Source organism: Macaca fascicularis, chromosome 6 (genome assembly GCF_037993035.2).
Source record: "Macaca fascicularis isolate 582-1 chromosome 6, T2T-MFA8v1.1".
Classification (NCBI taxonomy): domain Eukaryota; kingdom Metazoa; phylum Chordata; class Mammalia; order Primates; family Cercopithecidae; genus Macaca; species Macaca fascicularis.
Window position 1 is genome coordinate 36,919,563 of NC_088380.1, and position 25,232 is coordinate 36,944,794.

General features: G+C 40.6%; 1 protein-coding gene across 1 annotated transcript in view; it reads left to right on the forward strand.

Moving 5' to 3' along the window:
- Positions 1-25,232, forward strand: part of SLC1A3 (solute carrier family 1 member 3) — an 84,263-nt gene that overhangs the window by 13,630 nt on the left and 45,401 nt on the right. Inside the window, exon 3 of the mRNA XM_005556731.3 lies at positions 11,589-11,726. Coding sequence (XP_005556788.1) covers positions 11,589-11,726 — 138 coding nt within the window. The remainder of the gene's footprint in view (positions 1-11,588; positions 11,727-25,232) is intronic.

Sequence of the window (25,232 nt, forward strand, 5' to 3'; positions counted from 1 at the left end):
TGTCTCAAAAAAAAAAAAAAAAAAGAAAAGAAAAGAAAAGAGATTGCCAGAAATAAGACTATAGAAGCTAGGATCACCCTGCTCCCAGGCCAGCCCTGGCTCTTTTAGGTGCAGTCTTAAGGGATGCAATCTGTCCATTAATAATTCCCCAGAATACTGGTGCTGACAGTCTGAGCACAAATGGGTCTCGGCTGGGCTCTACAGCAGAACATAAAATCAGGAAACAGGAGTAAACTTTACTCTTCATACTGCACAGAGACGTATCAGTTACTAGAATAGAGGCTCTGAAAGAACAGAAGAGGGAATAGATGGAAATGGGAACACCCTTGCTGTGCACCACCATGTAACACACAAAGGCACCAGGGGAACGTGGGAAATTTTAAACATATTTCATTTCCAGTTTCTACTCACTCATAATAATATTTTTTTTCCAGAAAGGAAGGCAACAAGTCCTGCTTTTAATTGCTAATTCTGGAATAGAATATTTTTTAAAATAACAACCGATTGGACATTTAGAATACCTGTAGGATTATTTGTAAATTAAATTATCACTTCACATAGCCTTTTTCAGTGCAGTTTTTGGAAGAAAGCACCAGGCCTTTCTTAGAACTCCAAGACTCTTCTGATGCAGTTGTCTCTAAGAGTCACACATCGCGTGCACATAAGTCTGTGTCTCCACTCTACTTAGTCATCAGTCACCCAGGGCTCGCTCATCTGGGCACCCCTTGTGGAACAAGGCTGGGGCAGGTATTTCCCACCTTCAGCAACAGGAAATACCAAAGGACAAAAGAATGAGCCAGGCCAAGGCCCAAATCTCCCAAGGATGTGGGAACAGAGGAGTGGGGGAGGGTTGAGAGGTTGCCTCCAACACCCAGTAGCTTCTCACCAGGAAATGCCTGGAAGTTTGACAGAAACAAAAGACCAGGGACCAGCAGAACTCTTACCCAGGTAGATTCACCATTATGGCTTTGTCTTCTTTGTAAAAATAAGTAATGCAGCCTGGCGCAGTGGCTCACTCCTGTAATACCAGCTACTCAGGGGGTTAAGGCAGGAGGATCCCTTGAGACCAGGAGTTTGAGACCAGCCTGGGCAACATAGTGAGACTCTGTCTCTAAAAAAATTTCTAAAATTAGCCAGGTGTTGTGGTGCGCACCTGTAGTCCTTGCTACTCAGAAGGCTGAGGCGGGAGGATCACTTGAGGCCAGGAGTTCAAGACCAGCCTGGGCAACAGAGTAAGACCCTATCTCTAAAAATAATGAAAAGAAGCAAGTGGAAATTTATGTCCAACAGCTTCATCAAACTGGCGTGAGACAGGCTTGTGATTTCTCCAAAGTGGGCCAATTCCTGAAATAGAAATTTTTATTTGATTTCTCAAATCATTATTGCATGCCTGCCATAATAGTTGTAATGGCTAAATTGCCAAAACATTTCTGACTCATTAAATGCTCTCATATGTATTATCAAGGAGTTTAGAATTCATTAACAGAAACAAGTTGAATTAGTATAAAGTGGCTAAGATTTATAATGTTTTTGATGAACATGGTTCTTTTAAACTCAAAACTTAAAGTTCAGGAGGGTCTTAGACACCACCCATTCCAATTGGTCTCTCTCATTTTGCAGATTATTTTAAAAAAGAAAAAAGAGGCCTGAAGAGATTGTGTGATTTGAAGATATGGAAACAGGCAGACCTAAGTTTGCAATCCCATCCTGTCATATCACTTACTGCAATGTGACCTTGGGCAAGTGACTTATTCTTTCTAGGCCTCAATCTTTTCATTAATGGGATACTGATATTAAATCCTACAGGTTTGATGTGAAGATTAAATCATTTAGATAAAGCATCTCCTACCCTAAGTTACTGACAGGATCAGGCCCAGAACTGTCTTTCTACAGCATCACACTTGCTCTCCCTTCTACTCAAAAAAAACCTACCTTAGGAGCAAATTCGGGATCCATAGCTATCACTCCTTATTTGTGAATTTAGAAAGCTAAGCCTACGAGAAATCATAATTCAGTCAAGATCCAGTCCCACAGACCATGAGAGCGAAATCACATGGTTTTGTACAGAGGGGACATTCCTTAGGGTAGGCTACTATGCTCAGGGAGTGCAGTAGGGAATCGGATTTACTGGGGAGCACAGGACAGAGAGATTCCTGCATTCAGAAAGTGTGCTCAACACCAGGTGGGGCCCAGGCACTGGTGGATCCTGCTTATCTGAAAGAAAATAAGTCATGTGTGTTCATTTGTTCAGCAATATATTAAGCACCTACTGTGTGCCAGAAACTGTTTGAGGGGCTTGATATAGGTCAGTGAACAAAACTGTCCAAAAAAAACAAAAAAAATTCTAACTTTGTGGAGCTTATATTTAGCAGGTAGAGAAAATAATAAACAAGCATAATAAACAGAAAATTATATTGTATTTTGGAAGGTGATAGGAACTATTAAGACAAATAAAGCCAGCTAAGGGATAAGAAAATTCAGGGTAGACCTCGTTCAGAAAGTGACATTTAAGCTAGGTCTATTTTTTTTTTTTTTTTTTTTTTTTTGGCAGGCTCTCTGTCTGTCACCTAGGCTGGAGTGCAGTGGTGCGGTCTCTGCTCACTGCAACCTCCACCTCCCAGGTTCAAGCAATTCTCCTGCCTCAGCCTCCTGAGTAGCTGGGACAACAGGCGTGCACCACCATGCCTGGCAAATTTTTGTGTTTTTAGTAGAGATGGGATTTCACCATCTTGGCCAGGCTGGTCTCCAACTCCTGACCACAGGTGATCCACCCGCCTCGGCCTCCCAAAGTGATGAAGTTACAGGCATGAGCCACCGCACCTGGCCGAACTAAATCTTAAAGGAAGTAAATGTTGTGAATGTGTGGGAATTATGTTTTAGGCAGAAGGAAGAGCCAGTGCAAGGAAGATAAAAGGGGATCATGTCTAAGATGATGGAGAAATGACTAGGAGGCAAGTGTAGAAACAGGTGAGAGCGAGCAGAGTAGGAGATGGGTTCTGAGCAAGGTGGATCTAGCGGGGCTTGCCAGGAGCAGCCACTGATTGCATGGCCTTGGGCTTAGACTGCATGAGAGGAGGAGTCAGTGGAGGGAGTAGGGGAGTGAGAAGCTGACCTAGGTCTCAGTGTTCTTTCGGGAATAGGCTGGAGAGAGGTGAAGCAGAGGCAGAGAAACCAGTTGGAAGACTACTGCAGTAGTCCAGCCAATAAGGAGGGTGACTTGTAAATTTGGAGGCTTCTTCATTTACAAATTATAAAAAAAAATTGACGCATAGAAGGCAATAGAGTTATCCAGGGTCACACAGGGAGTTAAGGGCTAGGACTAGAATCTCGACATCATTCATTCCTTAAACATTTGTAGGGCATCTTCTCCATGAAGACAGAAGCAGCCTGGTAAGGACGCCCAGAGACTTTTGCATGTTAGGTTGACCTCTAACTGCCATGTGTAGCTCACTTGTTAAGTGTGGGTGGGACTTGTGACTTCTAACCAACAGAATATAGCAGAGGTGATGGGATGGCACTCCTGTGATTATATTACAATTATACATCAAATTCTTGTAGCCTTGAGACAAATTAGTGCTAGTTTGGTTTTGGTTTTGCTACCTAAATGGAAAGATCCTAACTGAAACAGCAGCATGTTTGTCACGTAAAACCAGTGAGTGGTGTACTATCAACACTCTGATTTTCCTTGAGCCACTAAAGTGGACATCATGGTCTCCTTTCTGGCTAGGTATCAGGCTGAGGTTTTTCTGGGCAATGGGTATGAATGTCTCCTGGCCTTCCTGTAGCACTAATGCTGAAAGAGCTGGCTGGCTCATCTTGGTCAGGCACTTAGTTTTCTCGTGGTTGGCCTCAGAATGCGAGGTCTTTCTGTCAAGATCATTGCCTCTATTGCTTTGAGATTTCCTTTTGACATTTGAGCTCCTTTGGAGCACTACCTTGCTTTCTGGAAGATTTTGAATAGTGAGTGATATCTCTTAGAAGACTTTGGTCTGCCAACTTGTTCATGACAAAGTTTGCAGATAGAGGAGATAATTTAGCAAAATTTTACTATTTCAAACTCCAACATTTACCAAAAATTAAGTAGTGTGATTTGGTCTAAATTTTACTTCAAATTATGCCTCATTCTTTTATTCTTAAATATTTTCTGGTATCTTAATATTTTCAATAGTTTTATCAGATTAAATGTAGACCAAATTCTTAAAGTTGGTCTTTAGCTTTCAACTTATTGTATGTGTTTGGCTGTAAAGAGTAAACCTATGATATCTTCTTTCTGAGGCTCCAATGTGCACATTGTGTCTTAGTTTAGAAAGTGAGATGATATTTAATTTTCCAAATAAGTATTAGTTGTTGGCCGGGCGTGGTGGCTCACGCCTATAATCCCAACACTTTGGGAGGCCAAGCCAGGTGGATCACAAGATCAGGAGATCGAGCCATCCTGTCTAACGTGGTGAAACCCCATCTCTACTAAAAAAAATTACAAAAAATTAGCTGGGTGTGGTGGCAGGCGCATGTAGTCTCAGCTACTCAGGGGGCTGAGGCAGAATTGCCTGAACCAAGGACGTGGAGCTTGCAGTGAGCCAAGATCATGCCACTGCAACGCAGGCTGGGCTACAGAGGGAGACTCCGTCTCAAAAAAAAAAAAAAGAAGAAGAAGAAGCATTTGTTGTTAGGAAAACAAGGAACCCCTGAAGAACTCCTTTCTTGAACTTTCTACATTAGTAAAGAGAAACTATTTAAGCAAAAATGCAATTTTGTTTATAGCGTTCATCCAGCACAGTTAATTTTGATCACTTTAAACATTCTAGTCAATATATTTTCTAGATTCTAGAAATCTTGTTCAAATACTAACACTGGAGTAAACCAGAAATCTTAATTAATATTGATAACCAAAGGTGCATGATCTGAATATTGCTCATGACATCCATATATTGTATAACATCACCTAGATGCAAACTTTGCAAAATTTGTTTTAGCTCTAACAAATTCTGCTAGGAAGTGATTTTGATTTTCATTGCTATTTTTGCAGAGTAATCTATAATAAAGGACTTGTTCTTTTGCACTGAGGATCTGGAGTCCATAAAGCTTTTTGTCAGCTGTGGGACTATCAATCAATGTGTTTCAAATAAGTGACCACTAATGGAGCTCAGTTTTGCAAAGGGTGTGCTGCTTTGCCACAGAGAAAAACTGATTGTGGCCAGGCGAGGTGGTTCACACCTGTAATCCTAGCACTTTGGGAGGCTGAGGTGGGTGGATCATGAGGTCAGAAGGTCGAGACTACCCTGGCCAACATGGTGAACCCCAGTCTCTACTAAAAATACAAAAAAAAAAAAATTAGCCGGGCATGGTGGCACATGCCTGTAATCCCAGCTACTTGGGAGGCTGAGGCAGGAGAATCACTGGAACCCAGAGGCAGAGGTTGCAGTGAGCCGAGATTGCACCACTGCACTCCAGCCTGGGCAACAGAGCAAGATGTCATCTAAAGAAATGGAAGAGAAGGGAAGGGAAGGGAAGGGAAGGGAAGGGAAGGGAAGGGAAGGGAAGGGAAGGGAAGGGAAGGGAAGGGAAGGGAAGGGAAGGGAAGGGAGGGGAGGGGAGGGGAGGGGAGGGGAGGGGAGGGGACGGTAGGGTGGAAGGACAGAGCAAAGAGGGATCTGAGAAGTCTGTGCATCAGGCTGTGTTTCCAGGAAGGCATTTTTCATTGCTGGGCTAGAATGTAATCGGAAACCAGAACTGCCCACCAAGACAAGCAGGCTTGTATTCACTGCGTTTCCTCTTGATTTGATGCTGATAGCTGGTCGACCCTACCTCTGGCTTCAGCTCTAATGTGGCTTGTAGGAGCAGAAAGCTGACGAAAAATGGCTTTTGTTGATTCATTCAGCAATGAGTTGAGAAAAGCTAGCTGTTGACTTCGTTAAGTAAAATCAACACAACTTTTCCTCAGCTTAAGCTCTAGATTTAGTTAATGTCATTCAAAATAGACGAAAAAATGGGCAAAATATTGTGTACCCATTTAGACTCCTTCAGTCAGTACCACAGTTGTTGAGAGGCTGTGAGGACAGTAGAGTGGGTGAGTCTGGACCCTGAAGCTGGACAGTGTGGGTATCAGGTCCACCTCAGCTACTCCATGGACTTGAGTGAGCACATGACCCCTCTTTAATCCTACTGTGGTGGCAGCCTGCCAGCTGTGTGGTTTTGGCAATTTACCTGCCCTCTCAATGACTCTGATTCCTCATCTGTGAGGTGTGGATAATAATAATAGTCCTGGCCTCGATGCAATGTGTGAAGCAATGTGCTTGTGAGGACTTGGTATCTGCCACGTGGTCAATGACTAGGAGCTGTTGCTGTTAAGAACAAACGTTGACACGCGTCTTCATTAAGTTCTTCATTAAGTGTCCTTTTCACGTTATTACCAATGGTTTCTAGTGACTGAAAATGTGTGTAGTGGAGGGAAAGGCAGACTATTTTAACTGATAAACTTTATATAAGTTTTATTAAATTATAAAAAAGGATTTGGTATAGCCATTTTTGAAAGTGGCAATATCACTTTTGAGATCTTCAACTGAAGATGAAAATGTGTGTAGTGGAGGGAAAGGCAGACTATTTTAATTAATAAACTTTATATAAGTTTTATTAAATTATAAAAAAGGATTTGGTATAGCCATTTTTGAAAGTGGCAATATCACTTTTGAGATCTTCACCAAGTAAGAGGACCTGTAAAGAGGACCTGTAAAGGACCTGTGCTGGGTGCTGACAGGACATGTCTAGGAGATCCAAGGTTATTCCTCCAGAGTGTGCACCTTGTAGGAGTTCAAGATGCTAAAGATCCAGGAACCAGGCTCTTTTGAGAACTATACTCAGGCCTAGGCTACAAGGACATGTTTGTGTTTGAGAGGCATTAAAAGAGTAATGGAAAGAGCACTAGGCTTTGTGTAGAATCCCCCCACTCAACCACTTATGAGATCTATAAGCTTGAGAAAGTTAACTGACTTCTGAGCATCAGTTTATTAATCTTTAAAATAGACACAAGGCCTGGTGCAGTGGCTCACGCCTGTAATCCCAGCACTTCAGGAAGCAGAGGCGGGCGGATCACGGTGAGGTCAGGAGTTTGAGACCAGCCTGGCCAACATGGCAGAACCCCATCTCTACTAAAAATACAAAAATTAGCTGGACCTGTGGGTTCATGCCTGGAATCACAGCTACTCAGGAGGCTGAGGTATGAGAACTGCTTGAACCAGGAGGCGGAGGTTGCAGTGAGCCGAAATTGTGCCACTTCACTCCAGCTTGGATGACGGAGTAAGACTCCGTCTCAAAAAGATAGAAGAGAAAATAGATACAATAATATCTACCTCATAAAGTTGTGATGAGTGTTAAACACCACCATTAACACATAGTAAGGGCTCAATAAATATTCCCCTTTCCCAGTGTAACCTCATCTTTTTCAAGAGTAGAAATAGTTCGCCTGGTAAACCCAGAAATAGTAAACCAACAAAAGCATAGTCAGGGACAAAAATGATTCAAAGTGTGTCTGAATCTACTATCACTCTAAACAACACTTCTCTTCAAAACTTTTGACGTAAAACTATCCCTTATAAATACATGATGTCTCCTCTCTATAGAGAAGAGATGTCCTACTTCAGAGAAATGATGCCCTCCTACCACAGAGAAGAGCTTTTAGACGATGTAGGTGTTGTCTTGAGGAATGTAAATAAATAGAGACACATCCTAGAGTAGCTAATTCCATGACTGCACTTCCCAGCAAGACCAGCTTGTTAACTATAAGGAGAGACACACACAAAATATCACTAGCTCTTGAGACTTTGCTCCCCTGACTGTCTTGCATTGTTCTGTTAGATATCTGTTTGGCAGGTAAGATTTTGTCATTTGCACATTACCCAGAATTCATTCATGGAGCTGGCTTACTTTCTCTCCTAACACCTAAATAAAAATTGGTGCACTAAGGGCAGGGCTTGAGCGGGGAAGAGGAGAGAAGGTAGTAAAACACCCAAGGAGAGGAAGAGGTTGTATACACAGCCAGTGTTGTTGTATCAATGGGAGTAGAGTTAGCGTAGGCTCAGATAAGGCTCTGGGAGATGAGATCAAGTGCACCTAGTGTTTAGATAATTGCTTCCTTCATCAGCACTTGTTTGACTTTTGCTCCTAGAACCTATATCATTAGCAGAACAGCTATTCTATCAATTACTTATAAATAAGGTAAATTTTTTGGACTAGACAGGATCCTGCCTACCCTTGGAAATATTACTGTATATAAGTAAGTGTATTTCTAATAACAAACAGCCAACTAGGATATGAATTTGTAAAACCAAGCCTGGTCTTCAACTGTCATTTGCAGAATATCTAAAACTCCTAACAGCTTGATACGTTCAAATTCCAGATGACCAAAATGAGCCCCTTGTGTTTACCATGCACATGTTTTGTTACAATTGAATGTCAAGTGTTTAAATCCATTCAAATGAAGATCAGAAAACACATAATTCAGTCAAATTAATTTGATTGGAAATAAAACAAAATGTTTGTTTATTTATTTATATGTGATAAAGCACTTATCTTTGTGTGACTAGGCTTTTATGTGAGCAAGCAGGAAAAAGACAGACATAACCAAAGTCTTTTATTAATTCCTATAAGTTATGGATGCTGCTGTGTTAAATAATGCACATTGCAAATCAGAATTAAATGCCTAACCCCAGATTGAGTTCCAGGAAGACTGAAAGTTAAATATTTTAAAAACCAAACAAGTAAACATAGAAAGAAAAATGAATTTAAGATGTATCAAACTTGTGAGGGGAGAGGGAAATTAAAACATATAAACTTATGAAGAAATCACCTAATAAAAAAGGTGTGCAGACATTGTTACAAAAATGCAAAATACCGGTACATGTTTAATGCGATAATGTAAGGCAAACAAAGCAGAAAAACAGTTATAGCAAATATTTTATACATAGACAAAGGGTAATTATCTTTATTATGTAAAAATACTCAACATGTACACACACACACACGTACGTGCCTAGACCCTTAAACGATTAGGATTGAATAAATACTTGGAGAAAATACAATTAGAAAAAATAATCAACATCATTAGATGTTAAGTAAATACAAAACAAAACGAAATATATACTATTTACTCATCACATTAGCAAATTTTGCTTGTTTTAGCAATCTTTTTATGATAATACTCTGCTCCTGGGGGTAGAGGAAATAAAGCCTCATTCACTAGCGGAGCATTAAGCTACCCAGCCAACCCACGCAGAAAGCAATTTCGTAACATGGATTAAGGTAGTCGTATCCTCTGAGTCGTATCCTTTCTCTAAAACTACAATTTAAAAAAAATCCCAGATGTCAAATAGCCTTCATCATGATATTCTTCATAAAAGTGAAAATGCCGAACAACCTAAATGTTCAACAACAGAGCGAGGACTAAGTAAAGCCTGATACAGTGAATGAATCTGGTATCAGGAGACCTAAAAGTGATGCTTATGGTGACCGTATATGGAAAAGTATATTCTGTATGATTTCCACATGTTTAACTATGTTTTGGAACATCCTGCAAAGAGACACACAAAGTGGTTGCCTTTGCTCTGCAGGAGAAGAGGAAACACATAAAAGGGTTAAGAGCCTGGGATCTGGCCGGGCGCGGTGGCTCAAGCCTGTAATCCCAGCACTTTGGGAGGCCGAGACGGGCAGATCACGAGGTCAGGAGATCGAGACCATCCTGGCTAACACGGTGAAACCCCGTCTCTACTAAAAAATACAAAAAACTAGCCGGGCGAGGTGGCGGGCGCCTGTAGTCCCAGCTACTCGCGAGGCTGAGGCAGGAGAATGGCGTGAACCGGGAAGGCGGAGCTTGCAGTGAGCCGAGATGGTGCCACTGCACTCCAGCCTGGGCGACAGAGCGAGACTCGTCTCAAAAAAAAAAAAAAAAAAAAAAAAAAAGAACCTGGGATCTGAGTCCAAACTGTTTTTAAATCCTAGCTCTGCCACTTGAGTATATTTGACTTTGAGCAAGCTTTCAGTTCATTGTGATTAGGTTTCTCCCTCAGTAAGTTTGTGGTAAAATAGTACCCTACTCCTGGGGTTGTTGAAAGGATTAAATTTGCTGCTAACCCAGGTAACGCCCAGCATATAGCAAGAGCTCAGTAAACGTTAGTTATTTGCTATTTACTTCAGTGATACAACCAATATGTGCAGGCTTTTGTCCCACCTTTCTGCGTTTTCCAGTTCAACTTTTCTCTCTTAACCATGTTACTGTTATATTGGAAAAAAGCAATAAGTATTTACCTGAAGGCCCTGAGAGCTGGGTCAGCTGGATTTTTTTTTAGCCACATAAATTAAGATTCTTATTAGAATACCACAGTTTAGAGACAAAGAATGGATACTTTATAGTTGCCGAGACCCAAGAATTGAAATTGGAGTTGCAGTGACAATTCAAATGAACTTTGTGTCCCATTTCATAAGAAGTTAAGACAGTTCAGTTTCCGTAAAAGAGTGCTTGCCTCCTCTGGAAAAGCTGTGGCAACCCAGTATTATTCCTGTTTCCCCCCACCACCCCACTACCCCCAGCCTTTAGCTCCTAGTTAACCCAGTGCTGGGCATGCTGCTTTCTCTATAACTTACATGAACATTTTTCAAGAATGGAATCACATGTTTCAGTAACAATAGCAAGGCAAAAACTTTACAAACATTTACAACACTGGCATAAGTAAATTTTCTTTGGCAAGGAAAGTAAATTAGGGAAAGGGGAGAGGGAGTAAATTTACACTTTTGACACCAATACCTTTATTAATTTCTGAACATTTCAGTAGTTATCATGCATAATTTGATTTAAATGTAAATTTCTCATTCTAAAAATATTTTACAGTTTCAGTTATAGAGGAAAAATTAAGGGGAAAATTGCTTTCTCTTTCCCCTATATTCTCCCACATTTTCAGGGAAAATTTTGGGGAGAAAATCTCTGCTCATTTTGGAGTCTTCTCTTGCCAGCAACTAACAAGTCGGTACAATACAGTTACCAAGGCAATGTCAAGACCATGTAGACAGAGGGAGAAAATGTGGTGTGAAGACAGGGAGATGATGAAAATTGACTAACAATGTAAACATGAGGGGTTTTTCTAACTGGAAAAAAAATAAAATCACTCTATCCTTTAAAAGTGGTTATGTTAGCAATTCTAACATCTGTTGTTATAGAGGAACTTAATTAGAATAAAGCCTTTTTTTTTCTATATCACCTGTTCACGAATGCTTATTTGTTTCCTAATTATGCCCCAATCTTTGTAACTCCGTACTAAGCCAGATCAGAATGAGTTCCACTGCATTCAAGTTAGACAAAGGGATTTTTTTACTTGTTGAAACTAGAAAGAGTTTTTTTTCTGTAAGTTCTATTGGACCATGGATTTAGCCAGACCCTCACAGATAATGACTGCAAAGATAGATACATCTGTTGCTCCCAAAGCTGCACAGGTATCTGCTGCTTACATAAATACGACCACCAGCCAAATACTCATTTTGCTAGGGCTGTTCCTTCTGTTTCAAAAAAGACTCAATTTTTCTGGTTTTTTTTCTCCCCCCTTCAGGTACAATCCTTGGATTTACCCTCCGACCATACAGAATGAGCTACCGGGAAGTCAAGTACTTCTCCTTTCCTGGGGAACTTCTGATGAGGATGTTACAGATGCTGGTCTTACCACTTATCATCTCCAGTCTTGTCACAGGTATCATAAGCAGTTGTTGGTTTGTTTGGTTTTTTTTAAGTGTGCTTATTGCAAAAGATTGCTTAGAAAAGCCAATGCTTTAGGTTTCTGCTGGATGCATGCTCTGTTCTAGAAAAAAAATGATGGAAAGGAGGCTTTAGTAATGCATGAATGATTATAACTCTCGTATTTTACCAATCACAAGAGGGAACGAATTTAAACAGCCACGTAATCTGGTTCGCCTCACCATGAACGAGGTGCTCTGCTAAACACCACACCATCAGCCTTCTCTGACCACAGTGATGTAGTTGACAACAGCGTACAACAGGTCTGTTTTCTCACCCTCTTATCCCACCCAGATAACATCTGGTTGGACAGCCTATTAGCTATTGATGCAAGAATGCTTGTTCTCAGAACCACCAGGACTTGAGCGGGAGCCTTCTTGGAAGCCTCATCAAGAGGTAATGCCCACAACACTCACCAACTCTGCTGCCACCAACACTTATCTTTTCCTGGTGTACCCGCATGATTTCATTTCCTTCTCCAGTTGCCTCCCACCCCCATTACCTTTTATGCTGGTGGGAGAAGGGGGAGGGGGCGGGAGATTTCCCCATCTGAATATTTTATCAGTGGACACTTGGACTTTTAACAAGTGGAAGCTTTGCAGGATAGGATTCTATTTTCTATGATAATGAGATAACCATTTATTCCTGCATGGGAAAAGGTGAAAAAGTCATTTGTCTATGTGATTGGTGAATCATAGGAGCCAAGAAGTTGCAGAAAAATGTTACTGTACATTCCTTCCTGCCCACTCTTCTCTTTCCCCACAGCACATCTCTGACTTGGAGAAGGAATTTCCATAGACACTGCCCCAGCGGGATGATTTCTGGGTTTGTAGGTAAAGCCCAGAACTCAGGTATTACTGACCCTATTCTTTTTTCCACCCTTGGCTCACTGTTCCCCTGTTGGGCATATACCACTCTGCCTCTATGTGAGCTGGCACTGAGAATCCTTCCCGTCCCAGGGAGTTCTCAAGGATATTTATACTCTCCTTTCAAGATCTCTGTGTAATGAGAACTTCATAGTACAACTCAAAAGTCATGGAGGAACATTCTATTACATGCCTTGGAGGGCTGGCTATTACTTAGACAGGAACTATGTCAGATTTTCCCTCAATGCCTTGCAGATCTCCGCTGGTTTCCACTTGTCCGGGGCCTTAAACAAGTGATTGCATGTACACGTGCTTTCACTGGAGAATGAATTGCCCATAAAACAGTCCTGGAGTTGATTTGGTGTACTTGTTTGTGAAGCTGGGATGGTCCATTGCTGACCAGGGGTAATCACAACAGCTACAACTCTTACCACCAAAGCTATATTCATGCTGACATGAGGGCACATGCTTATTTTATTATCCATATGCTGATAATTTTCTGGGAAACAAATTATTCACAGAAAGCACTTGTAAGACAGAACCCACATCTGACATTTTCTGTGGTACAGCAGAGTCTCTCCTCACCGTCCCTGCTGGCAGGACATCTGGATTGAGTGCCTGCAGTTTTCCTGTACACAAACTGAGGGGTTCTGGATCTTCTATACTTTCTCTTCAAGGGTGGAACCAATGTTTAGAGGTTTCTGCTTTCTCTTAACTGTGCTGAAAATCCAATGTGTTACTCTTTAAAAGAGAAAAGCCCTTATCTGATACAATTAGAGAAGTGTTACTTCCCCTTAGTAGCAGTCCCAGTTGACCACCACCTTGAAGTGGAATTTCCTGATTTTTCTTAATACCTAATAACAAACAACTTTATTGAAGAAATAAGAGCTTTGGTTGTGTAATTTTTCAGGGGGGGGAAAAAAAAACTATGATGCAATCCTTTTGCATGGCTAAAGATACATTTTTGGTCAAAACTTGGAAAAATCGTCAACATTTATAATATTGTTAAAGAGAAAGGAATTATAAGCTGCAAACAACTAATATAAAATGAACTTTTAAAAATGTAACCTAATTGCAAGTTGGGAGTGTTGCCAAATTGGACCATTAAGAGAGTTTTAGCTCTTACCCAGAACTGTGTTAAGGCAAAGAGCCTGAGGGGCATAATTTAGTCTGCCAAAGATCTTTTTAAGGTGTTAGTCTGAAGTAATTTCCAAACTACACAGTAATTTAGATATTTATGATCAAATGGAATGAATGATTGTTTCAATAAGAACGTCCTTTACGGTTTTGAATACAATAATTCTAACCCAAATGAGGGTATGACCCAGTTGTAATGGGAAGGGAGGAACTTTTACAAATTACACAGACTCTGAGGATCCCTGTGTATACTGGGAAATGTTACTGGAGAATGTGTTGCCTAGGGAAGAAACAAAGTCAGGCTCCATTATTTTAGAGTGGAAAGGCAACCTCAAATGCCTCCAGTGGCCACGTGGGTGATGTATGTCCATGAAGCTGCCCTTTCAGGCTACTCTTTGTTTTCCTATTTTGATAGAGTCATGGATACAGAGAAATATTTCTCTTCAACGAGAGAAGTAAGAGGGGCAAGTATGATGATAACCGGAGAGGGAACCAACTACAGAACAATGTGGCAAAAGGAAGGCAAAGAGACTATTGAGGCAAGGGCCAGATCTTCCCATTTTTCAAGGGTATCCAGAAATCTCAAATTTTTTAAGAACCTGCAGACTTTTTGATATGCTTCACGGAACAAAACACTGCAAAGCAAACACAGTCCATCTACAGGCCCATTCCAACCCTCAGACTACCAATATTGGAACTTAGGTTTGAATGTCAGTGCTATTCATTATGAGAAATGTACTGCTAAACTTGTGTGCCCATGAAGCTATCACAGGATTTCATATGTTGCCTTATCCAATCATTGGCAGTCCTGTGCCAAAGCTTAATTGATAATGTGGAATACGCTACTGAACATCATGTTTACTGCTGACTAAACAAATTGCTATTGGAAAGCCTCTTCTCTCCATCTTCTGGGTATAACAGCATTGTGTAGTAGCCATTCTGGTCTTTTCTGCACCAGAAGGAATAGTAGAGTAAGAACTCAGGTCATGCTCCCATGGGAAATATTTCCCAGTGGGAAAATACTTTATAGAGTTGTTGCTTCTAAGTTCAGTTGTCCCAGGGTCTGTAGACAGAAACTGAAATGCATAAAGTTATTATTGTGTTTCTTGGACTAAGCATTTTATTGTGGAAGATTCTAGAAAACATGCTATAAGTTTAATTGTACTAAAGCCACATTTAAAATCTGAGACATCTAAGTTATTCATTTTACTTGAAACATCCGTGTTTACGAGTTGTGGCTCTATAGCCCTTGTAAGCCATGTTCCCTTTTCCCTGAATTTGAAACTCCAATCTTTCCAAACATCCCTAGTGTGTATTAGCATTCCAGAGGCTGCCAGAAAGAAGCTGGGAGGAAGCCTAATGGCTAGATTTCTACTCAAGTACCTATTTTTTGAACAAGAAGACTATGCCTATGCCAACACACCACACAATAAAATAGGGGTTTGGTGCCAGTTTCTATTGATTTGGTCAGGATAGGCAGCCAAACTAGAAATTTCATGCCAGAAATATGAGTTGGTTTGGCTGACTTAGCCTGACTAAATTCACTGGATAATAATTAAATGTCACATCTGGTTGTGCTGTGTAGACATAACTATTACCTCCTCACTTCGGAATCTTTTCAGAAACTAGTGCTTTCTTCTTTTCTCATTCTAAGCGTGCATTCCCCCTCAATCACTTACTTCAGAAGAAATCTTTGGTGTCACCCCAGTTTTCTGGAAGTGGGGAGCACAACTTTTGACAGGCAATCTCTGTGGAGTTGGGCATGATGTAAGTAAAAGAGGTGAGAGAGGAGTGTCAACACAAAAGTAAAAGCAACAGTGTCTGGGACCTATGGTAGGGCACGCTGGAGGCAGGATTATCAAATAGATGAAATTTCTCATTTAACATTTGTTCACTCTTTAACAGCTGTTTATTGTGCTCCTACTATGTCAGACACTGGGGATATGTGAACACAAAGGTATAGTTCCCAAGAAGATGTATGTTGGGTGCTGAGGAGTGAGCTTCCCTACATCCCTTAATTCACACAATGTATGTCAGCAAATTCCCATTCCAGTTCCAGCTAAAAGGAGATAAGACTCGTTCTCTGTACTCCCAACAAGAGACAAGTTGATTTTTAAGAACATGATTTCAAATCTGGTTTTCCTGTCACAGCATCTTCATCCTAAAGTCAACTAGCCCAGAATTTTCCATCATAGGTACCGCCTCAGTCTCATTTACTTAATATTTTGTTTAAACCAACATACTCTTCTTCCACAGCCTACAATTGTTACCCAAAATGGAAACCTCCTATTACTTGTCATGTGAAGGAGATAAGTAACAATGTTATGAAATTGTAAACTGATACAATTGCCTAACAAAGGCTCTGGGAGCCTGTGACCCCACTCCCCAACTCTTGTAGTATTGTTAAATGGCCGGGTACTGTGGCTCACGCCTGTAATCCCAGCACTTTGGGAGACTAAGTCTGGCAGATCACTTGAGGTCATGTGTTCGAGACCAGCCTGGCCAACACGGTGAAACTCCATCTCTACTAAAAATACAAAAATTAGCTGGGAGTGGTGGCATGCGCCTGTAATCCTAGCTACTCGGGAGTCTGAGGCAGGAGAATCACTTGAACCCAGGAGGCTGAGGTTGCAGTGAGCCAAGATCATCCCACTGTACTCCAGCCTGGGTAACAGAGTGACACTCCATCTCAAAAAAAGAAATATAAATAAATAAATAAAGAGAGGGTATTAGTAAATGTTAACAAGGTGTTAAATACACATTAGCACCAAAATAAGCTTTGCCTTTCCTGTAATCCAAAGAATCAAAAGAGAACTGAAAAGAATGACTTCCTCACTGTGATTTTATATTAATTAAGGTAGGGTTTCCACACCACCAGGACACCTATTGCACTTTGGGAAGCACTGATCTGGTCCAACCATTCCTGCAGTGTCCCTTCCAAATGACTGTCCAGCTTCTTCCTGAACATTTCCAAGGACAAGAGATCTTTGGAACCCATTTGTCCTTAGAAAACTCTAACAATACTTTTTTTGTATCCAGAATAAAACAAATAAATTTAAAAACCAGAAAAACAAAACACAACACCTGCCTGTCTGGTCCTCCAAGCTCTATGATGTGTCACGTATTATTTGGGCAACTTCTTTTCAAATCTATACACCAACGACTTCAGTCGAATGTGGGACTCAACAACTGTTGAAGGCAACAAGCTGGAATCACCAGCAAAGGGCTTTCTTATTTAAAAATAATAAATGTTGTACCTCCAAGTATGGTCCTTTGGCTTCAGAGAAACAACAGTTGCAGTAAGATTGAACGAAGTTTTGTCATTTCATTTAACACAAGAGGGCTAGACAATTCTTAAATCTGGAGCATCTGAAGGGTTTGTCAAGGGCTTGCAAAATGAGTCAAAACCACTAAGAGAAATTTAATATCTTAAGCTATGCATTGCCATGGCTCTGGTGTATCGCTGAGGCCTGTTTGAATACTCTGAGCATTTATGGACAAGAAAAGGAGCTGTAGATTTCACCACCTGCCCCCTCAACACCTACCCGTACATTGTATTGAAAAAAAAAACCAAACAAAACAGTATCTCTCTCAGGCCAGGAGGAGTTTCTTTAGGCTTCCCTTTCATTCTCTGTAGAATGTAAGTGATAGGATACCTGTGTCACAAGGTTGTTGTGAGGATTTATGCCTGGCACATAGTGTGCTCAATTAGTGGTAGTTGTTGGTGGTAAGAGTAGCAGCAAGAGCTGTCCTCTGGCGGTTCCCATTGTATAAATGAAAATTCTAGAGCAAGAAGACAGAGCTTCAAGTGAGGGGCACGGAACTAAGGCTCCAGATTCCACACTTCTCATTTGTCTGTGATCCCTGAAGCAACCACTTTCCTATTAAGGTAAATGGAAGAAACCATAAAATTAATCCAGTAACAACATGGGAGTCAGCAAGAATTCCTTCCTTATTACTGGAAGGGATAGGTTTCTGCCCTACGGCATGGAATTCGATTACCTTATCACAGCTGCATAATTCTAAATATTATCATTGGTTATACAACTGCTCCGTCTTTTCTGAGAAACTCAGCCCCAGTGTGTAGCACCCTGGATTCCACGGGCCAGCAAATTCCATATACTGCACCCATGCTGTGAATGGAGATTTTCAGGCTGACCAAAACTTGAGGTGACCAAAACTCCATCTTAACACTCAAACACACTTCATGGCAGCCTGGAAACAAGGCAATCATTACGAAGCTTCAGCCCAGTTCATGTGAAACCAACTTACTGGGACTGCTTCATTGTCTCTCTAGGGCTAATTACAAACATGTGGGATGGGAAGCTAAGGAACGCCTGTCTAGAAAGGGAGGTTGTATAATATAGTGGGAAGAACCCATCTGTGGGGTAAACTTTTTTTGCATCATGTAGAAAGTAAATCTGGGTAATTAAATGTGTGTGTTTGTGTGTGTGTGTGTGTGTGTGTGTGTGTGTATTTAGGTTTTGGTGAGGTATAAAGTCATTTAAGCTATACCAAAAAGAATTTACCTTTCCATTACAGATGATTCATTCAGTAAGCATTTGTTGAGGATTTTTATGTGCCAGGTGCTTCTCTAGGAGCTGAGGATACCAAAATGGAGAAGACAAGATATCTGCCCTCAAGGCATTCAACGTCTGGTTGGGAGATGGACTCATGATTGCAGTATTCATGGTATCAGTGACACGGGTAGTATCATCTCAATGAAGGGACAACTTAGGGAAGGAACGATGCACCAGTCTCTTCTCCTGCCTCTCCCGTCTTCGGGCTTCCTTGCTGGGAAATAACTCTACTAGCAGAGAAGGGGCTCTTTTCTTTCTTTTCTTTTCCTTCTTTCTTTCTTCTTTCTTTTCTTCCTTTCTTCTTTTTTTTTTTTTTTTTTTGGCCCTGAATTGTTTTCCTCTCACCTGAGTCTTTCACCATTAAATGCAGAAAGAACCAGAGGTGGGGCCCTGTGAAATTCCCAACAAAAGTCAACCTGGGGAACATGGCCTCACAAATGGGAAGTAAAGAAGAAAAGGTGCTTGACAGGCTTTCAACCACAGAAACCTTCCCTTTCAGAGGGAGATTGCAGGAAGGGAGCCAGGAGACTTGAGGATCTCTGGGCTCATGCAGCCTTGCTCCCAGAGCAGGAATCCCCTCTCCAGCCCCTGGAAAGTGGACATGGAGCTCCCCCGAATGCTCCATTCTTACGTGGTCTTAATTATGAAATCTGTCTTCTGTGAGGTCCACCTATTAGTCCTAATTGTGTTATTTGGCACAATTAGGATGGCAGTTTTTCAGATGGTCTCAGGGAGAACCTAGCAGTCTCTTGGGCACCTGAGCATAAGCGCAGTGTCCCAGTGCTTCTTCTGTGCCTGTTCTCCAGGCCCTCCACCATCCTGACTGCCTCTCCGCCATCCACTGTGCTCCCAGAGCTGATCCTGGTGCTTCAGATGTCATGTGACTGGGTAGGGACAGTGGCCTAGATCCAGTCCTCTATGAATGCAGGCTGAGGTTGGGTCCACTGCTTTACCAGACATGACAAACCATTGGCTTAGAAGAGTTAAGCTTGTGGTCAACTAAATCTTGCAGAACTGACTGTGGAAAGATTTTTGTGGAAAAAATGGAATTGTTCTTCAATTAAAAGATCAGTAATAACTGGCACACGGCTTTGTTGTGAGACGCTGCTTTCCAGAAGGCTTGAGCGTGTGCAAGTTAGAAATTCTTATTTGCTAATTTCAGCAGCTTCAAGTGAGCCAGTGATTTTGATCAGTTCTGGTTTGGAAGAAACTTTTGAAAAATTTAAAGAAAATGTAAATAAGAAAGGAAAGTTTAAAGTTTCCTTTATTTCTAGGAAAAATAAGATTTTCCACCCTTAACTTATCAACTTAAGTCTCCTTCAGAATGCTGTGGAACTGCAGGTTTCTTCTGCTGATATGATCATTGTTTTCAAGAGAGTGAGTTACCTGATTAATTCTGACTTGGAGGTTTGTGCCTAAGGATTGGAGGTGGCAGGTGAGGGTTGGAGGCGGGGAATGCTTCCGAAGTGAGACACCATCTTAGGCTCTTCTAATTTCTGGAGTTCACATTCTGAGAGGATTCACTGTCCCATCAGATTAATTGCACTACATAGAGGTAGTGCCCAGCCCCCAATTCCTGCCCCCTACCCCAGAGTTCTTTAATTAATTGACCTGAAATGGAGCTTAGGAATTAACGTTTATTTGTAGTTCTCTAGATGATTCTATTGTGCGCCCACGGTTGAAAACTACCACTTTACAGTTTTTCTAGAATTGTTCTTTGTTTTCTGGTGCCACAGTCCCCCAGTGTTACTACTTTAGTTGGTACCTTTATTAGTTCAGACACCCCCTCTTTTAGGAAGCCTTCCCTGGCTTTCTCCTGCTAATACAGGCTGGCAGAGGTGTAGGTACTATGTTTCCACCTTATCACAGTTACTGCATCACAATGGAATGTGCTGTTAACATGTCTGTCTTCCTCATAAAGGCTTCTTGAAGGTACTGTGTCTTTATCTGGCACATTCTTTGCATTGCCTAGAGGACAGAGTCTGCATTCTTGGCACAACAAATAAGACCCTTAGCAGCCTTCGCAAGCCCCTCTACCGCTTTATTGCCTGCTGCTTCCCTGGCAGAAACCCTGTCCCTCTCTCAACATCCTAATGCCCTCAGCACTTCATCCTTACTATGTTTCCCTCTTCCCCAGCTCCATCAGAATTTTTTACCTCCTTCAAAGTAAATTGAAAGCTTAGCTTTCAATCTTTCCATAAAGTTAGCCCTACTTGCTCCAGCTGAAAGTAAGGATCCCTCCCTGGAGTACCTGTCACTGTCACTCATACATTACCAGCACATGCTGTCATGCTCCAAACTAAACTGGAACATTCCACTAAGACCATGTTTTATGTATTTTTGTGGCGTCTGGAGCAAAGTTCATCCTGCCTGAGAAGTGTACCATTTTTAATGTTTTTTTTTTTCTTGAGATGAAGTCTCACTCTGTCACCCAAGCTGGAGTGCAGTGACACGATCTCAGCTCACTGTAACCTCCGCCTCCCGTGTTCAAGGGATTCTCCTGCCTCAGCCTCCTGAGTAGCTGGGACTACAGGCACCCGCCACCATGCCCAGCTAATTTTTGTATTTTTAGTAGACAAGAATTCATCATATTGGCTAGGCTGGTCTCGAACTCCTGACCTTGTGGTCTGCCCGCCTCGGCCTCCCACAGTGCTGGGATTATAGGCATGAGCTGCCACGCCCAGCCGGTTATTTTTAATCACAAAAGCAATGCATTCTCTATTAGAAATGACACATACAAATATTGATGAGCACAAAGTAAAAAGTGAAATGCTACTCTGCTGAGGTAACCACCGATAACAGTGCTAGACCTGTTGCTGGAGAAGCAGCGTGTGGTAGGGAATAAGTGTTCTGGCTAGAAGGACTGAGCTGGAAGCCCAGCGTGGCCACTTCCCAGCTCAGTGACCTTTGAAGGGCTACTTTATCTCTCTCTGCCTCGGTTTCTTTATCTACACAGTAGTAGTATCTACCTCATTGGATTGTTGTGAATATGCAAATTAATACTCATTAAGCAGACTGCCTGACACACAATTGCTGCTAAAACATCAGCACTATTAATCTTTCACACTCTTTGTTAAAAGCTTACACACAAATATACCACTGTTTTTATGAAAACGGAATCATGTATAATATGCCTTATTTGGATCGTATTCTCCTATATTAGTACATGCAGATATGCCTTATCACTGAATGATTAGTGTATTTGTAATATTCTGCTCTTTCAAATAATTCTGCAGTAAACTTCAGCAGGTATGTATCTTTGTAGTCTATTTCTGAATGATTGATGACTAAAAGCAGAGTTGTTAGAGCACCAAGCAAGTGCATGTAAAATCCAGAGAGATATTGCTAAATTACCTCCCAAAATTATTCTCCCAAAAGGTGCTGTTTTCTCCTACTCCTTCAGAAGATATTATCCACTATAAATTCCATACAGTTCTATTTAAAGTCATTTTTATTACTCAGGTGGTGCATGAATGCTTACTATTTGTGTAAGTAAAATAGAAAATGCTATATATAAGGGAAAACATGAAAGTACACTGCACACGCGCACACGCACACACGCGCATGCGCGCGCACACACACTCACAAACACAAAGACCCCCAGTATGTTGACTTTAATTTGAATCAACTTGTGAACTGATTACCCTGGAAATGACTGGGAACCTGCATTCCATTATAAAAAGACTCTGTGCCCATAAAGACAAGTAAAAAGATGCTGGAGTTTCTGCTAGCAGAAATAGACAGAGAGAGAAGAGGTGGGGCGGGCGGCAGCGGGGAAGGGTCTATATCCAGACAAGGATTTCTGTGGCCATGTCATGAATTGTATGCCTCCAGAGGACAGTTCTGTTTTCTCCCTCTGTTTGGCATTTCGTGGTCATTTCACGATAAGCATAAAGAAAACTTTGGAATAGTGCTATTCTCTGCTGAAGGATTGATTTACCTGAATGATCTTCCAATTTTGAGTCTGGGCAGAATCTAGGGTCCTAAGTCTTAAGTTTCTGCAAATTCATTTTACCAGGCAAGATAGACTTCTTTTTGCTTCTTCAGAGTGAAGATCCTTGCAATAATCTCAGATCCTCAGGCTGGAAGCCAGTGCATTACCCCATGATGTCCTTCTTTCACTAACCCATCAACTTCTGTACTATCAGTGTAACACGCTTCTCAACTGGACTGCCTCATATGGGGATATAGGCTTGCCTTCTTTGTGTTTATTTTTTAAAACAATTGTTTGAGTTTTCATCCGGGTTTCCTTCAAAGGGAAGAAATCTCCCCTAAATTACCAAACGAGTTTCCTCTCACAAGGCATTGGATTACGGGTGGCCGGTAGCTGAGTTTTGTGATTCTGAGGATAAGTAATAAGTCAAGAAGAGCTATTGGCTAATCCTTTAGAAGGATTCTATAAGAAAAGTAAGATGATTGTAAGCTTCCTAGATCCAAGCTGTTAAAATGACATCCGTATTACCAAGACTTGTCAGTACTGTGAAGGGAAAACAGAGGGGAACCCCTATATATAAAAACACAGTCTTGTTTCATCTATAATACCCCTGGTCCCCCTCCTTCATCTACATTGCCACCCCACCTACACCCACCACTTCATTATTTTATAGCTGATATTTTATTACATTTTTGAAAGCAAAGGAAACATAAGACAGGTGTACTATTTTAAGATTATATTAACATATTTCATGTTTCTTTACTGCCCCAACACACACATACACACACACACATACACACACACACACACACACACACCAAGGGCTGATCACTTGAACAAATTGTTAACCAATTGACTTGCCTCCCATTTCTGGTATAAGCTTCTGTACCAGTGCTTTATATTAATTACCAAAACCCTCCTGCAACCTGAGCATGATACATCTCTAGTATAGGATGACACAATAAAATATTTATGCTATGAAATTTGGGAACAAAATTTTTCATCATGGCATAATGTGCATGTATGGGCACAGATAGCTTTGTATGTTTATTCCGTTTTCAGAAGTCCTTCCAATTCTAAAATGCGTTGTAGTCTGACAGTGCCTCTAATGTTGGTAATTCTTTCTAAGTTTATAACTTTTCCAGAGTTTCTTTCTGCACTTTAAGGTTTCTTAACTAGATTATTTCTAGTTGAGCTGTAATTTCAATGTGTAGTTCTCCAGAGTGTTTGTGCTAAGCGTGGAAGTTTCATTATTTTAAAGCTAACTCCCTGAAAGTATATTACAAATGTTCTACAATTGTAATATAGTGATTCATACCAAAAAAAAAAAATCCCTATTATCAGCATACCTAAACTACACACTAAATATTTAAGAAAAAAAAAGTGGAAACATTAGTAGCTTTTATGCTGGAATCTTGCCATTTCTTTTTCAATTTAGAATAGAATTTGGTTGTCTTATCTTGAGACTCTATGCTTCACGACATACCTGAAAGCATTCTTTTGGCATGGATTTGGAAGATAGTTTTAGAGCCAGACATCAATGTAGTAGTTCTCAAGGAACCGAAAATTCATAACATTCTTATGGGCATAATAAAAAATGTTTACATATTGAATTCTATAATATAAAGTAGGAGCACACTTACTATGAGAAATATAGCTCTTATGCAATGTAAAGGTAAAATTATAAGCATATTTCCATAAATAGTAAAAGCTATTGAATCTAAGCATGATTGGCAATTTCAAATGTTCCAATATCATTTAGGCATAATGCTTCAAAGTTTTCAAGCCCTTTTTCTGTTAGCTTTCAGAAAAGTAGAGGACAAGAAAGGATGAAGAAAAATTTATAGTGAAAAATCTTAAAATTGAGAGAATTCAATCTATTAACTTTAATCTATAAACTTTTTTTCTCCGAATGGCATCATTATTTGATTTTAGCAGCAAACATTTGGGTTTAGCTTATGGAAGGCAGATGTCCTGTGGGAACGTGACTTGAAGTCACCATATAACGTCCCACTAAATAAACATTTGAACTGTAACTTGACAGCTACCAAGTGAGGTCAAGTGTCTGAAAGTGCTGTGTACACCCCATAAGCACGTTTTCCTTATGTGAAGGATTCATTTCTAGCAATGCGTATCAGACTTTCAAGCACTCAAAACATACTTGCTGCCAAACTTTGCCATCCACCACTAACCTCCATTTGAGCCTTAGAAGGTAGAAACTTACTTTACAAGAGAAAAAGATATTATTTTATTTGTATGATGTCCTAAAACTATTTCTTGGTATTGATAGACCTAGGTTTATCTTATTTCAAGTTTTCCTTATTTAAGAGGTTTACTGAGATATAACTCACATACATGCAATTTACCCATTTAAAGTGTACAATTTAATGACTTCTAGTATATTTATAGAGTTGTGCATCCATCATCACAATCAATTTTAGGAGATTTTTATCACCCCAGAAATAAAGCCTGCATTCGTTGGCCATCATCCCCCAATTCCCCCATGCCGTCAGCCCCAGGCAAACTCTAGTCTACTTTCTTTCTCTATAGATCTATTTATTATGAACATGTCATTCAATATATGGTCCTTTGTGACTGGCTTTTTTCACTCAGCACAATGTTTTCAATATTCATCCATGGTGTTGCATATATCAGTACTTCATTCCTTTTTATGGCTGAATAATATGATATATGCATATTGCATATACATGGACATGTGATATGTCTGTATAATGGAATATTACCCATTCATATAATGAACATATCACATGTCCATATTCCATATATGACATGTCCATATAATGGAATATTATCCATTCATTAGTTAGATATTTGGGTTGTTTCTATATTTTGGTTTGGTTTGGTTTTTGCCATTATAAATAAGGCTGCTTTGAACATTCATGGACATACGTTTTCATTTCTCTTGTGTATTTACTTAGGATAGA